The 17134-nt window shown below is 36.5% G+C and overlaps 1 protein-coding gene across 1 annotated transcript in view; it reads right to left on the bottom strand.

The window, feature by feature from the left end:
- The window catches only part of WDFY3 (WD repeat and FYVE domain containing 3), a 265989-nt gene that overhangs the window by 156859 nt on the left and 91996 nt on the right, over positions 1 to 17134 (bottom strand). The window contains exons 5-6 of the mRNA XM_054727645.1: positions 4795 to 4904; positions 1088 to 1249 (exon numbers count right to left, since the gene is read on the bottom strand). Coding sequence (XP_054583620.1) covers positions 1088 to 1249; positions 4795 to 4904 — 272 coding nt within the window. The remainder of the gene's footprint in view (positions 1 to 1087; positions 1250 to 4794; positions 4905 to 17134) is intronic.

Below are 17134 nucleotides of genomic sequence, written 5' to 3'. Positions count from 1 at the left end.
AACATACAATTTACCAACTTAATCATTTTAAAGTATAGAGTACAGTGGTGTTTACTCTAAGTATACTGTTATACAAACATCTCTAGAACACTATTATCTTGCAAAACTGAAACTCTATACCAATTGAAAACAATCTTTTTTCTCACCCCTCAACCCCTGTCAATCATCGTTTTATTTTCTGATTTTGACTCACTTTAGATTCATATAAGTGGAATTATACAGTATTTGTCTTTTTGTGTCAAAATGTTTTTTAATACTATATTAGGTCCCCTGGGCACACTGTACTTTAAATGTTTGTAGTTTGCTTGCTTTGAAAATTTTCTCCCAAGAAAGGCTATCAAAATGATGCCAATATATATTCCCTAAAGTGATTCAAGGGAATATATGGGGTTTGAGGAAGAGAGAGAGAGAGAGCGAGCGAGCAAATGGGCAAATTATTAGCAATAGGTGAAATTCAGAAAAAAAGTAAATCCAGTGTTCTTGTACTATTTTTATTCTTGTAACTTTTCTCTAAGTTTAAAGTTATTTCCAAATAAATAGTTTTTTTAAAAAAAAATGATGCCAATATTTCCAGGCTAGGTAGCAAAGGTCTACTTAAACCTTTCTTAACCACTAATGCTATTAAAGGAATGGTGGCCATGGTGGGAAAGAAGGAATTTGCAGGCAAGGAGCAGAGGAGATAGCAGCAGCCACTAAAATAAACATCTTTTATAATTTAAATATTTATAGTTAGGTATACAGGGACTTCCTGTACATAGACAGCAACAACAAAAAGATCTCTTGACATTATAAGAAATATTGTACCAAATTTAATGATTACCAACAAAAGTTTTCCTTGCGTGATTCATTTCACAGATGTTATTGCTAGATCAAAGGTAACCTTAATAGTTGACTCTGTCCAAGAACAAACTTGTTAATGCCTCACATATTTCTCAAAAGAAGTGTACAGATCCAACAAATGTGACAGTTACATGAGATAAAATAATAAACAACATGAAATACTACAGAAAATGGAGCAGGCAACACATTAATTGAAGGAATGCACCTGTCTCACTTTAAACAGCCAGGCAAACAGCCCCGTCCATACCTGTACAAAAACTTTCTGGAGTAGTCCACGACGTTCTGCTAGAGGTAGCTCGTTCTGTGCACCTCCAACTGCCTCAGGCACATGTGGAAGGTCAAAAAACAGATATAAACATTTAACCAGGGTGGAAGGCACTGACATCGTTGTCATGCAGTCCACAGTTTTCTGGAAAACAAATCAATCAATAAATCAATAGGTAAATAAGCAAAAAGACAGACATCATTGCAATTGGTACAGCTAAGTAAGGTTACAAATTTTAAGCTAGAAGCTAAATCATTAACTCCAAATGTTCAAGCAGAAAACTATATATAAAAATAAGTTTCTAAATAGCTGAAAAATTAAAAATGAATGTGTGCTGACAAATTCTTATCTCTTGAGATGTGTTTATTTGTTATTATTAAAGTATCAAGTAAGTTTGCTCTTTATTAAGAGGTAGTATGTTTCAAATAATATAAGCTCTGGTATTTAGAAAAAGGAAATTAACTATGAATCTGGCAAACTAATTTTGCTGGACCTCACTTTTCTCTCCTATAAAATGGGTATAATGGTACATACTTCTTAGGATTAATAGGATTATGTAAGGTAACAAATGCATAGACATATTAACCCTTTGCACTTGCTTGCTTTTTTCTCGATTCCTTTATTCTAATGCTAACCGTGTCGAGTCACACTCGACATCCGAGTGCAAAAGGTTAAGAACTAAATTATATATTAGTAGTTGCTTTACTATCACTGTAATGTTATTGTTATTGTAGATTTTTGGGGCTGGAAGAACATTTGAAGAATATAGCCATCACACAAAATACAATCTCTGTATTCTTTTCAAGGATTTCTATGGAAAGAAATTCCAGACTTTCTCATGGTAAACATTTCAGCATTTTAAAGAAGTATGCTATAATAATTACCAAAAATTTTCCATGGTGCAGTTTTTAATAAAAAGGTTAGCCATGCCAGAGGTGAGCATTTACTGAATGCCTAGGGTATGTCAGGCACTGTGCTGGGAGTTGGGCATGTGCCCCTGACCTTCAGAAGATCCTAGTCTAAAAGCAGAAGCAGGCTCATCAGTAACTGATTTATCTCCTAAGTGTCACAGTGGGCGGACATACTGGCTAATATAAAAGGGAAGCATCAACACTTCCAGGAATGGAATAAAAAGTGTAGGAATTAAAATCTGAGGGGAAAGATCACTTGGAAGATACAAAGAAGGTTAGGTCACACAGTACAATATGTTTCAGGAACCTGAATCCAAAACTGCTGACTCCTCAAAAGCCACAATAATAATGTCTAATTTTTAATAAGTGTTTATTATACTGTGTTTAATAAGTGTTTATTATACAACAGGCAAAAGGCTGAGCACTTTAAATTATTATCTCACCTACTTCTCACATTATCCCGATGAGGTAGATTCTATTACTGCATGATCCCTACCTTACAAGTGAAGGAATTGTGGCTCATCACTTACATACCCTGCCTCAGGTTAAGTGGTCCACACTGTACTAGTATATGCCAAATGACTTATGCACAGTCTCCCATTCCAGTTTGATTTTTATTTTGTTGGCACTGGAGACTCAATAAAGTGTTACAAATAATGAAGTAATAGAACCAGATTTCAGAGATTAAGTGGGTGGAAATGTAGATCATAAGTAAGATTACAGAGCAGGAAGGCCAGACAAATTATTAGGAAACAGATACAGAAAACCCTATAAGATGGGACTGAACTAATTAATGCAGCAGCAAGATGATGGGGAGGAGAGAGTGAGCCTAAAGAATATTCATTGCAAGATCCGGCCATATTTACAGACCCAGTACCATTTCCTACCTCTAATATTCAAAACCTCCCTGCTTTCCTACCTGAACTTATACTTCAGATGGCTCATATCTCCATACATCTAACGTTCAGTTTAAATACCTTTTTGTGTCTGAAACTGTCATTAACTTCTCATCTTTCCTCCTATCCTCACTTATAAAATGTATAAGGCTCATAATTCTATTTTCATAGCACTGCATACATCCACTACTGCATTTTATAGCATTAGCTTCATCCACTTCATTTGTCACCTACATATTGATTCAGAATCATGTTTTAGTCATCTCTGCATTTCACTGCTGCCAACAGAAAATGGCACACAAACAAAAAAGTCTGAAACACAACACAAATGTTTTCAAAATGTCTCTTTTCCCAACTGGACTATTGGTAGCTTTCTCTTTCTGTTAAGCAAAAAGGTATTTTTCATTTTATATTATAACTGACAGATTGAAAGTACAAGTTGGTATCCAAACTGGTAATTGGCAACTTCTGTAATTTTTAAAAAGTGATCAGATTTCTCTCCTGATTCTTTTCTCATACTTTTAAGACAATATATCAATTTCTGCATGTTTCAGTTAATCACACCGAATTGTTTTCTATGTGTTAGGTATTAGGTAGGACATAGTTTCTGTCACAACTGAGAAACAAAAATACAGCATCAATAGAAAATATGAATGAAACAGAAATATGGCAAATAAAATCATTATTTTACGTTTTATTCTAAACCAAATCAAGTTTCAGTATAGTAATGTAGAGGCATTTATAACTACCATCAACAGCCAATAAAATTGGTATTTTGATAGTCATCTGGTGTGGTCCCAGATACATTGAAGCAAGGGTCCACTTTAGGGCTATCTGAAAGTTACTTAGGGGGAATAAACTTCTCCACTGAGGGGTTTCTTGGGATGCGAGGCTTCTATGCTAAAACTTAGAAGTACCAGGTAAACCAGGACAAGTTAGTCTGATCCTTTTTCTGATTGAAAAAGAGAAACACACACACACACACACACACACACACACACACACACACACACACCCCAGCAAGCAAAAGGAGGAAACAATTCATTCCAAGGGGGAAAATGTCCAAGTGCTACTTACTAGTTTCAGGGTATGGTAACTAAGAACTAGCATCATTTGTGTTATTAAGTAATGTGAGGTGTTTAAAAGCCCAATGTAATGTAGATAATAGCCATTCTCAGAGTTGGTACTGACTTTGATAGGTACTGACTCTGGACTGTAGAAAGTTGAATAAATTTACTTCATCCCCAAAGTATCACAGGCCTAAAATCAGGTACAAATGAGCAGAGACAACATATATCATGACAGATGTTGATACAGTTGACTTAGAGGGGAAAAACCAATCTCCAGAATAAATCAAGTGATAAGAAAATATATATATTTTCAGAAATGGTAGTATTTTCATATTTTCCTTAAAAATTAGAAAAATTTAAAAGTATTTTCCAGGTCACTTATTTATTAGCTAAGTGCCCTTAGCTGAACCTTAAATGATTCATCTAAGCCAGAGTTTCCCTAATGTGGGTAAAAGAATTCCTGGGCTGGGCTGATGAAGTCAGAGCTCCCGGGCTAGTCACCTCCAGCCACAGGTGGTCCTCCCTGCCCAGTGTGGTGTGGAAACCGTATGATGCTCTGTGTGTGTTGACATGACAAAGATGAAAACCACTATTGCAAATTAGGCATTTCCTCATGTGTAAAATGCATAAAACTTCAACGTCCTCATCTGGATGTTGTCAGAAGCATGAAATAATGTATAAAAAGAATTAGAAGAATATCATGATCATCATAAAAGCTTATTCAGATATGACAATAAATTTAATTTTACAAAATCCCGAGAGGATTTAAAAAAAAGAGGTTGAGGTATCAAACATGAAAACGAAGAACTCACCTGACCAGAGGATGCTAACAAGTTAATTGTTGTCAGAAGCATCCAGCCTCTACTGGCTTCCTCACTCTGATTGATTTCTAGGAACTGGACGATGGCCCGACTTGCAGCCTCTATAAAAGCAAAGGAAAAGGCAAGCTATTAGGTGAAGGGGAGAAGGGGAATCACATATAAAGAGGTTCTTCCTTAAAATCTGCAAAGAAATGATCATTTACTAAGCACGCACTTTGTATCAGCACTATTACATGCTCTATGTAAACACGTTAAAGAGCAATGTTTTCATGGCACACATAGTATATCATCATATCCTTTGGAAATGTAAAAGTCAACCTACATATTTTAGGGGAAGGTATGTCACAAACTAGTCAAAATGAGCCGCCGTGGGAGAGGTAAAGTGTGAACTAAGCCTGCCTGGAAAATAAGTATAGGTATCCTCTACTTTTCAAAGTTCACACTGGGCTGCTTCACTTTTACGAAAGACCTGCATCAGTCCCTGTTTTTGCTAACTACAAGAAATCAGAAAATGATTTTTACTTTTACAAAAAAAGCTGAAACGTGAAAAGTTAGCACTTGTTTTGCAGGGAGCTGTTCTGGAGGCAGTGCACCAGGCGCAGGGAGAGTGAGCCTGCTAGCTCCTTCCCCGGGAACGACATCCCAGCATCCAACCCCACAGCTTTGATCTATGTGAGCATCTGTACTTTATCTCGATTTACTTTGGGCATCCATTAGCAAGATGTGTCTATGGTATCGGAAAAGCCTAAGAGAGCTCATAAGGATGTTATGTTTAGCGTAAAACTGGACACAATTAAGCATTTCGATCATGAGGAGGAAAGTACATTGTAAGTGTGTTGAACTTCATGCAGCCAATATTCATACTATTTAACACGCAGAAAGAATCTTGGAAGCTAGAATCTTGGTTGTGCTAGTAGTAAAGTGGTCTCTTTTAGGGAGCATCCAGTAATGAATAAAATTGAAATTCTGCTGCTTGAGGGGACTGATGGGTATACAAAGCATGGTGTATATTTATCATTATCATTCCTGCTTTAACTGTATGTTGGTGTTATTTTAGGTTTTATGTGTGATTTGGTATGAACTGAAAGGTTATTTTTGGAATTTGGGAATGACCAATATTTTTCCATATAAATTAAAGGTAAGTATTTCTTCAAATTATGCCATTTCATCTTACAAAAGGTTTCATAGGCAAATTCTGCTTTTGGATAACAGGGAAACCTGCATAGGTTTGTCTAGGAAGTGGGGGCCAGTGGGAATGAAACGGAGCAATTAGGAACAGAAATAAAAGTGTAGCTAGAGGAAAGAGCATAACATGTACTGATCAAGACAAAGAACTGTAATAATACTGGGTTAACATTCTAGAAGAGTGTATTTTGAGAATTAGATTAGAAGAAAGCCAACAGTAGTGATAGGAAACTGATGCCTATTTACAGCTAAGGGTTGTATTTGACTCTTTGGGCAAGAGGGAGCAAAAGCAGTTTCTCGAACAAAGGAGGTGCTAAAAGGATTACCCTAAAACTATTAACTTTAGTAGTAATGTATATGACAAACTGGGAAGGCAGAGACCGGTGGGGGGAACAAATTAGGAGGTTGCCTTCATAATACACATGTGATGACTTGAGCAGCTGACAGTAGGAACAGAGAAACTGGGAGAATCATTCACAGAACTGTGATGTTGCAATAATCTTTGAAAGTTAATTTAGTTGATTATTTTTTTTGGAGATAAGAGGAAATGGATAAATCCTTAACCATATACTTAATTTCATCAGCAGAGAGTTCATCAATTTTCATATGGATAAACAAGATGAACGTTAACTACTTGTAGATTTAACTCATTTAATTGTTACAAGAACTATATGAGCTACTTTCTATTATAATACCCCTTATAACAGAAATTAAGAAATGGAGAGGTTAAGTAACTTGCCTAAAGTCACATAGCTAGTCAGTGACAGAACTTACATTCAAGTCCAGACTGTGAGAGACAAAAGATAGTGATTAAAAAAAAAATACTGGAAAAGAGGGAAGCCAACAGATGACTGGGTTATTATTATTTAATATCTCAAAAGTGTTAAAGTTATTATATTCATATGTTCACTGATTTACAGCCTCTCACCCCGTTCTAAAGAATAGACAGAAGGTGAGCAATCTCCTTGCCTACCTTGTTCACTGCGGGTCCTCAGTGTTAAGCACGTGACTGCACAAAATAGGGGCTCAATAATTATTTGTTAAATGAGTGAATAAACCAACCCAGGTTGATTAAAGAAGGACACACTGAGCTCAACTGCTGATGAAAATTAAGAGGTGTGGACTTACTAGGAGTAACAGAAATTCCTGCAAGTTTTGAAAAGGGGAGTAATAGAGAGAAAGCAATGTTTAAGGCTTATTAAATTGTGAAGGTTCATTAGAGAGGGAGAAAACAAAACAGTACCACCGAAAAACCTTCATTAACAATCATGGTTTGAGATCATTGGTAAAAGGTGACCTGCAAATTTTTCCTGAAAGCTTACAATGGACCCAGCCATTTGCTATATTACATGAGGAGTCCTCGTTCCTTGATAGGAATTAAATGCTCATGTAAGGAAGACAACTCCTTCCCAGTGAGCTAAAATTCTCAATTAAAAGTTGACATGCTATGCTTTCATTTCCTAGGCTTCTTCACAATTAGGCAACTTTGGTTTTAAATTGTGTATTTTCAATTTTGTAACTTAACATCTCTTTAAAAAGTACCTGGAATCTTCAAGTAATTATTTCATAGTTATAGAATGTAATTAAATTCTATCTCATAAAAAACATGCATTAGTAAATGAACTGGTCAGTACCACTTACACTTCTCAAGGAGTGGGTAAAAAGAGATTCTGAAGAACTCAATTTAAGAGACAAAGTTATTTTTCTGGTACAGAAGCTAGAAATCCATAAATATGACCATTCTGAGTGAATCTAAATTCCACCCATATTATTTAACACTATTAATGTTAAGAGAAAACTGGACAAATACGTATTTTTACTGCTATTCAATAACTTGTCAACTATAAACAATGAATGCTAATGCTTATTTTGAGAACCAAAACACCAAATATGGGCCAGCCGGTGTGGCTAAGTCATTGAACATGGAACCATGAACCAAGAGGTCACCTATTCAATTCCTGGTCTTGGTACATGCCAGGGTTATGGGCTCAATCCCCAGGAGAGGGCATGCAGGAGACACCCAATTGTTGTTTCTCTTTGATGTTTCTATCCCTCTCCCTCTAAAATAAATTAAAAAATTAAAAACAATCAAACAAATAAAAAACATCAAAAATGTACTCTTGGCTTGAAAATATTCTATTTGATCAATTGGATTTATAGGAGTGTATGCTCTCTTCTGTTTGGGTTGACAATGAACACTAAGGTATTCTTCAAAATAAGAAAAGATAAATAATGGAATAAAAAACCCCACAATGTTCTATTTGTTATTAATCATTACAACAGTTCAATAGATTGCTGATCTGATTAAATAAGGTAATACCTGTGGGGAAAAACCTTGAAAAGGATCAAGACAGTATAATTACTAATAATATCCCTTTAACAACTTTACCAACTGAAGCACTCTTTTTGATAAAGCGAAGAAGACCTATTTTACATCAGGAATAATGCAAAATTATATTATTTGGCTTTGAATTATATGCTTATACAGACAAAGAAGTCTATATGTAACAAAAGTATTCGAAACCATTTTATTTTCATCTACTCTTTTTAGTACTGCCATTCAAAACACCTTTAAAACTTTTGAAAGAAAAGCACTCCTACTCAAAAAAATATTGCATTGGAATCTTTTAATTTCACTTATATGTAACAAAAACAAATTTAAATGATGGTTTAACTCAAGGTTGTAAGAGTTAATGAAAAAACATTATCTCATATTGCAAGGTGCCAATCATTTGATTCAAGCTTTAGCTTTCACACTGCATTCCAATACATATAGTTAGATTAAAAAATACAGAAATCGAGTTAGTAGGATTCATTATTAGATTAAATAATGAATAGAATGTAGACAATTGTAAAAGAAATTTAAGTTCCTAGTCTATATTGAGAGAATATAAGTGAATTCAATTAGCATTCAGAACAATCAGAACACAAAACTTGTTAATAATAAATGCAATACAATTTTTCCTTTGCAAAGTCCTTTTTTTCCTAAGTCCATTTAAAGTGTAGCCATTTTCAAACTTATAGTTCAGAATGACAATGTGAGACATGCCAACAGTATTATTACACTTACTTCAGTAAAGAAGAAACAAAACCCTCAACAACCCTTCCCATCTGTCTCCTGACCACCACCACCCGCCCCCCCCCCAAAAAAAAACCTTCCATAAGTTAGTCAGAAAAACAGTATTAGAATTCATGATTTCCATGCTTCTTTTCATTTGATGATACATAATCACACCTTGGGAATAAAATTACCTGAAGGTGTTGTGGCTTTGAAATCCATGGAGGACAGCGGGGCACAATGATTTTCTGTTTAAAAAAAAAGGCTGGGTTGTCTAACCGGGGATTCACTACATTGCACTAGTCCCACAAGATGCTGCACCAGACGCCAACTGTAGTCGGCATCACTGGGTTTCTCCACCACTTGGCTGCTGCCCATTTCAGATTGCACCACTGGGTTTAACAGTGGCACCTCACATGTATCAAAGTCATTATTCATAAACTAAAGCTATTTTTTCACAGGTGAGAATTTTCTGCTTTATTGATGAAAACTGATTATATACCCTTAGAATTAAGCAGACTGCATGTTGGAACTTAACTATACAAGGTAAGGAAAATAGCTTAGGCTACAGCTTGTAAACAATACAGCCACAAAATTATGTATTTTCTCTAATTAATTGAGAGTCATTACATATTTTTTAACAAAAGCCACAGAGAGTCAACAATAAAGAGAGAATTAAGGGAGACAGAGAACTAGAACTGTGAAGATTCCTTGTATATTACAAATCAGTCCATGTATAATACGTTTTGTATATTGATATTACCAAAACATTTCCATTCTTATTAACTCTGATAGATTTAAATTGCAGATAAGCATGGTTTCTACTAGAGATATCTATAATCCATGTCAGAGAAAATCTGATAAAAAGACTTGATATGTAAGTACTGGGTAGGTAACAAACAAAATAACCAGTATTGCACACCAAATTCGGAGGAGTCCTGGAAAATAATATGACAATTATAGCTATTTTTCATAAAAATAATAGAGGGCTCATTACACCTGTTTTGTTTTTGTGTTTTTTTGGAGAAAAATTATATGCATATTAACCAAAATAATTACTGTCAATGATAATTTCCTATAAAATAAAAGGTTATGTGAGGTATCGAAAGTAGTCAAATTCATAGAAGCAGAAAGCAGAATGGTGATTGCCAAGAGCTGGGAAGAAAAGGAAATGAGGAGTTGCTGATCGATGGGTATAAAGTTACAGTTATACAGGATGAAAAAGTTCTGGAGATCTACTGTACAACAATGGGCTTTATAGGGAACTGTACACTTAAACATTTGTTAAGAGGGCAGATATAGTTATGTGTTTACCACAATAAAAATTAATCGATCAATCAGAAAATATAGATAGGGTAAAAAGAGTAAGATGATTCAGGATGTACTTAGATCCTGAAAGTACAGAATTGTTTCAGTACAAAAGATAAAAAAAATTTCCATGATAGTATTTCTGATAACAACACTGACCAAAAGAAACTTCCAATGTTCATGACTAAAAATAAGAGAACAAGGATTCCCAAAGCTAGGGTTCATTAAGGCAGACTGAGGAGATATTCCAAAATTATGCTTTTCTTTCTTAAACATCAGTAAGGCTGGCTTTTCTAACACTGTTCCAATTCTCAAAGTAGTAAAGAAAAGGGAAGTGTGGGAAGAAACCTTATGTGAAAGTCAGTAAACATATATTGAGCACCTAATTTGCGACAAGCATTCTTCTAGGTCAGTCGTCAGCAAACTCATTAGTCAACAGAGCCAAATATCAACAGTTACGACGATTGAAATTTCTTTTGAGAGCCAAAAAACGACTTCTGCGCATGGGCCACGAAGTTTCAATCACACTGTACGTGAGCACCCGCACGTGGTATTTTGTGGAAGAGCCACACTCAAGGGGCCAAAGAGCTGCATGTGGCTCGAGAGCCGTGGTTTGCCGACCACTGTTCTAGGTCAGCAGTTTTCAACAGGTGTGCCTCAAGTATTTTTAAAGCATGCAATATCTGACTATTTAGGCAGGGGCACTGACCTCTTTTCCCTTAGATTGTCAAATTAAAAAAAAAAAAATGACATCAGTCAATACAACCATTGCTGTTCGATGTGAATGAATAAAAATTATACTTTATTATTTGTCAGATTGGCAAAAATTGCAATAAATTTTTTGGTGTGCTGAAGAATTTTAATAATTACTTTGTGTTCCATGAGATGAAAAAGGTTGAAAATCGCTGTTCTAGGTAATACAGGAGTGAATTACAACAGACAATAAAATTAAAGACATAAATAAACAAGATGCTTTAAATGATGACAAAGCTCTAAAGGAAGTATTTAAGGTGACTAGAAATACAAGTATACTAACTGGTGTGGGATAGATTAGAAAATATCTATTTGAAATAGGGTGATTAAGAAAGGTTTTTCTTATTCAGGTAAAATTTACACAAATTTAATTGAATCTCACTATATTCTGAAGTTAGTAAATTTCAAAAGTTTAAACCTAAAAATTACATGGAAGTACATAATATGAAAAAATATATCTTAAAAACAGGTGGGAAATAAGATGTCATCAGTGGAGAAAGGAGGACAAAGGGCACAGGGGGCTCTATGTACTATGCCTGTAACTTCCTGTTAGCTTATAATTAGTTCAAAATGTAAAGTTTAAAAACATTTGCATAGCTATTACTGTAAATAACAATGAGACATCTACTTCACTTATGATACCTTTCATTATTTCTCAAAAATTGCCCTATGGGAAATAAAATTATAAAGCAATTTAGGAAAACAAATCTCCAATATAGAAAAAGATTTTTCTACAAACATGCCGATTAGGTATATACAAAGACAGCAACAGAGAATCGAGAAAATAAAGTTTGGGAAATTTTTTTTCTAATCTAGGAATAAATATTGTTCAAGAAAGAAAATGCAATGACAGGAGTCAATTTGTGACAGAGAAATTCCCTTATTTAAAATAGCTAAATAGGTAGAAAACACACACAAATCTTACGTTTAAGACCAACTTCTTACTTCTACAGGAATAACTGAAATCAGGACAGATAACAAAGGATGCAATCCAACTTGGGGAGGAGAAGGGAGAAGACAGGGGCAGGAAAGTTACCTTAAACTACCTTACTATCTTTCATTGGATTTGCTTCAAGGACTGCAAATATAATGAAAACTGCCTCATTTTAAAACCCATATGTCAATCCATATAATGTAATGCTTCTGAATAAGGGATTTTGTCCTCAGTCTAAAAACATTTAAATGGCTATTGCTCCAAAAACTTCATAATGGGCTCCAGTGAACGATAAAGGGTCAAGAACAAAGATTTATCTCTGCTCTCTCCTGAAACCCCCTTCCTATGGCCTGAAATATGTTCCTCCCAGACTTCGTATGTTGAAACCCTAACTCCTAATGTATTGGTATTGGGTGATGGAGCCTTTGGAAGGCAATTAGCTTTAGGTGAGGCCATGAGGGTGGGTCCCTCATAATGGGATTAATGCCCTTAAAAAAAGAGAGGCCAGAGCTCTCTCTTTCTCTCTTCCTGGTGAGATTACATTGAGTATGTGCCATCTGCAAGCCAGGAAGAGAGATTTCACCAGAAACCAATCATGCTGAAGCTGTGAATTTTGACTTTCAGCCTCCAGAACTGTAAAAAAAAAAAAAAAAAAAAAATGTTTTCTGTTGTTTAAGCCACTGGTCTACAGTATTTTATTATGGCAGCTTTAGCAGACTAAGACACACAACTAAAATGGTTGTGAAAGTATTTTTTAAAATCGTAAACCCATAAGGACAAAGAGAATAGGAAAGATGACAGCAACATCTTGGATACTAAAATAGCACAGAAGTTAGTGGTAATTGACTTAGTAAATTCTCCATCTTAAAGTAAATGCAAAACAAGCAACTAAACTACAATAGAACCAAGAGGCTCAGGAACTGGTGGCACGAGGTACCTCTGAAAGCAGAGGTAGTGTGAAACTAAAGGGTTGGGGAAATACTTGGAAGAGCAGCTAGGCACACAATGCAATAGACAAATCCTGTTATCATAGAAATGTACACTTGCAAACTATATGACACTCTTGACCGGTGTCACCCAATACATTTAATTAAAAAAAAAATATGCCATTCTATAGACCAGGGGTCCTCAAACTTTTTAAACAGGGGGCCAGTTCACTGTCCCTCAGACTGTTGGAGGGCCGGACTATAGTTTAAAAAAAACTATGAACAAATTCCTGTGCACACTGCACATATCTTACTTTGAAGTAAAAAAACAAAACAGCAAAAACACCCACATGTGGCCCGCGGGCCGTAGTTTGAGGACGCCTGCTATAGACTGTCACTGAGAATGAGTAAACAAGTTAAAAAAAAAAAAAAGCACCTGGATCCCAGATCCCCACTACAAAGTGGGCACTAGACTGTAGGTTTACTCAATGCAAAGAGTAAGAGCAGTGTTTAGATTGGGCTCGGGTGGGGGGTGGAGGGGAGAAGGGGGAGATGATGATACCACACCAGGCACAGCTATGGGCTCATGGAGACAAAGTACTGAAACTCGGGTTAATGCTGAGGGCCCTCATACCTTTCCCCTACTTGGCTTCCAACAAGTTCAGAGTCAGACATATACGGTTTAGGTAAGCCTGGATATTCTTTTCTGGGGACTCTGTCTAGTCAGGGAAAGATGGTCAACAAAATAGCTCAGCAAGATCACCCTGGGCTAATGTCCAGAGTTGTAAGCTCCACCCACAATTACAAAGCTACCCAGCAGCTTTCTATCCCTTCTTATACAGGAACAGATGGCCAAGGATGAGATATGTGAGGACGTATTCCAACATAAAAGACAGACAGAAAAATTAACAAAAAAGGGCAACCTTAAAGAAACAGAATATGTAGGGAGAGTAAATAAAATCTGAAAAGAAAAACAAAACCTCAGATAGCTAAGAGAAGAAAATCCATAAAAAACAAACACACACACCAATAAAAAAGAAAAAAACTTATAACTTAAATTACAATGTCACAAATAAAAACCTCCAAGGAAGGGATAGAGTGTAAAACTGAAGAGCTCTCTTAGCAAGTAGAGTAAAAAAAAAACAAAGAAAGTCAAGAGATAAAGATAAGAAAATGAGATACAGCCTGGCGGGTGTTGCTCAGTGGTTGAGCATCGACCTATGAACCAGGAGGTCACAGTTCGATTCTAGGTCAGGGCACATGCCAGGGTTGCCAGCTTGATCCCCAGTGTGAGACATGCAGGAAGCAGCTGATCAATTATTCTCTCTCATCATTGATGTTTCTATCTCTCTCCCTCTCCCTTCCTCTCTGAAATCAATAAAAATATATATTTTTAAAAAACAAAGAAAATGAAAGAGAGAGAGAGAGAGTGAGTCTTAGGGATATACCTGATTAGAAAGAGAAAATAGAGGGAAGGATATTATTATATAAACAATTCATGAAACTTTCCCAAAATTAAAGGATATGCATTCCCAGATTTATTAATAAGGATCCAATGAGTAATCAGCATAATGGATAAATATAGGTCTACTCCAAAGCATGTTATAATAAAATTTTAGAACAGGAAAGCCCTAAAGAGGACCCTAAATGTTTCTAAAGAAAAAAAAAAATAGGGCACAGAAAAATAATCATGTATCTAGGAAGCCTCAGATTTCCCAATAGCAGTTTAGAAATGTAGAATATGATGAAATTATTTTTAAATTCTGAGGGGAAAAAATGATTTTCAACTGAGAATCTGATACTTACTGAAAGGAGGATACATATATAATGCAAACTGCAAGATTTCCCAATATGACCCTGGGACCTTACCCTGGCTGCCTGGAGAAGGACCTAGCTAAGACCCCCTTCACTGACCATGTCCCCTGAGATGCTGCCCCCAAGCTCAACTTCCCATGACACCGGTAGCTTCCCCCCTCTGGTAGGAGGACCTGTAACTTCCACTGGCTCCAAAGTTCTCTGGGGCTAAACAGCTACTATTCTCAAACACTCCTATAAACATCCAACAAGCACTCAAAGAGATAAGATGACAAGCAGCCTGTATGTTTCTTAGCTGAAAAGACTGCATTCACGTTTGTACTTTAGGACTGGGGGGAGAGCGGGGTTTGCGGGAACCTCCCAAGCACATTTTTCTGTGAGATAATGAGGGTGGTGGTGGACCTGCGCCTCCTTCCTGTTGACCCTGGTTTCTCATGTGTCCCCTTTCCACAACAAAGCCACCATTATATGACATGATGGGATTGGTACCGAGCCCTGGTACCTGAAAAGGTTGTCAGCCTAAGAGCCCTAAGGCATCACACCTTCCCTAGTGAAAAGAACACATCCAGCACAGTCAAAGAAATTTTCACTCATGGGATTTCTTTAAAAACAAACAAAGAAAAACAACCTCAAAACCAAAAATAATTCCCCTGATTCCTTTCTCAGGAAGCTGCTATTTGAGAATAAAATGGCAGGAGACTCTGGAAACAGAGGCTCTATCTCACAGAGGTGGAAAGGCATCCAGGATGACGTGAGGAGAGAGGTGAAATGACAGCTGGGCAGCTGGCTAAAGAGCACCTACTACAGATTAAAGCAGGACAGATGGTTCTGGAAGAGCAATTTGCAAGAAGATGAAACTGACAGAATATCTGATGTCTTCAATCATATTGAGCGGAGATTCAGAAACACGGGAATAAGAATGAATGTGTAATAAAAATGTAGAAAACTAGTAAGAAAATAGTCAATTATTAACTCTGATGGAGGTGGGGGAGAAGTTTCCAAGAAAAATAACCATAGCATACCCCATAGCTCAACTTAGAACAGTGTTTTTATAGTCACAATAATGAATACTGATCTAATAAAAATTATGACAGAACAATGTTGGAGGAGTATAGGAAGTAACTGTAAGAGTAATGGTAGTAAGCTTAAGAGCATAAAAGTCTCATTCTCTTGTGAAAACTCAGAAGACAGGATCTAAATGTGAAAAATCAAGGGCACATACTGTAAATGTTATTTGTTTAGAGATACAGAGGTAAATATTAAAAAAAAAAAGTTAAAAGTGTTAAAAAACAATTGCCTCTCAAGAGTGAGAAATGGGGATGAATCAGGATAATGTAAGAGAGATGCTGTTTTTAATAAATCTTTTAACCATTTGAATGTTATAATTATGTGCTTATATTAATTTTAATAAAAATAAAGAAATTTTTAAAAATATTTTATAACAAAGGAATTACTGTTACTATTGAAAAAAATAATTCGATGGGCTGTAAAGAGAAATGATTTCCCCAAAGAGATGTTAAAAACAGAAAGTCAATTTCTCAGTATAATGTTTCCATAAGAAGAAAGCTGTTAAACAACCATTAAAAAACCCCACAAATAACAAATTTAAGATAAAATCCCTCAAACATAATGCTAACTTAGAAAATGATTTAAATTACTAACTGTAGTTAAAATCAAGAAAGCTTATTTTAATCTTAAGTAAAAAGAGAAACACTTTACAAAGTTTGAAATGACCTAATAACTATGAATAAGAATAGTATTCAGGCAGCATTCATAAAAGGCCTAGTGTATATAAAGCACTGGGGTAAATACTGTAGGTTACATAAACAGCTTACGGTCTAATCCTACCTAATAATAGACAAATATGCAAATTGACCGTACCTTCGTTATGCCCGCGATTGGCCAGGAGGCGCGGGGGGGGGGGGGCGGGACTCGGGGTGGCCGGGGTGGCCGATTGGGCCGGCGGGATGCTGAGTTTGCGTCGCCAGCGGGAGCTCGAGCTCAGCATCTGTGCCATGGCTGTGCTGCTGCACAGAAGGGGCCTCTGGGGCAGCGAGCTCATGTCCCGCCGCGGACCATCAAAAGTGTGGGAGCTGGGTGCCTGTCCGCTCAGGCACCAGGCCTTTCAGAAGCCTCCGCCGCGCTGGAGGCTTCTGAAAGGCCTGGTGCACCAGCGGACAGGCACCCAGCTCCCCCGTGATCAAAAGCGAAATCGTGTAGGGGACCCTACACGTGCGTGATTCAATCATGCACTGGGCCTCTAGTTCTATATAATAAAAGTCAAATGTGCAAATTGTCCCCTCGACTGGAGTTCCCCTGGGAGTTCAATGGCTCGACCAGTTGCTATGATGC

The sequence above is a fragment of the Eptesicus fuscus genome, chromosome 2 (genome assembly GCF_027574615.1).
Source record: "Eptesicus fuscus isolate TK198812 chromosome 2, DD_ASM_mEF_20220401, whole genome shotgun sequence".
Taxonomy (NCBI): Eukaryota; Metazoa; Chordata; class Mammalia; order Chiroptera; family Vespertilionidae; genus Eptesicus; species Eptesicus fuscus.
Note: the sequence above shows the minus strand (reverse complement) of the source record. Positions and strands in the feature narration are given on the sequence as shown.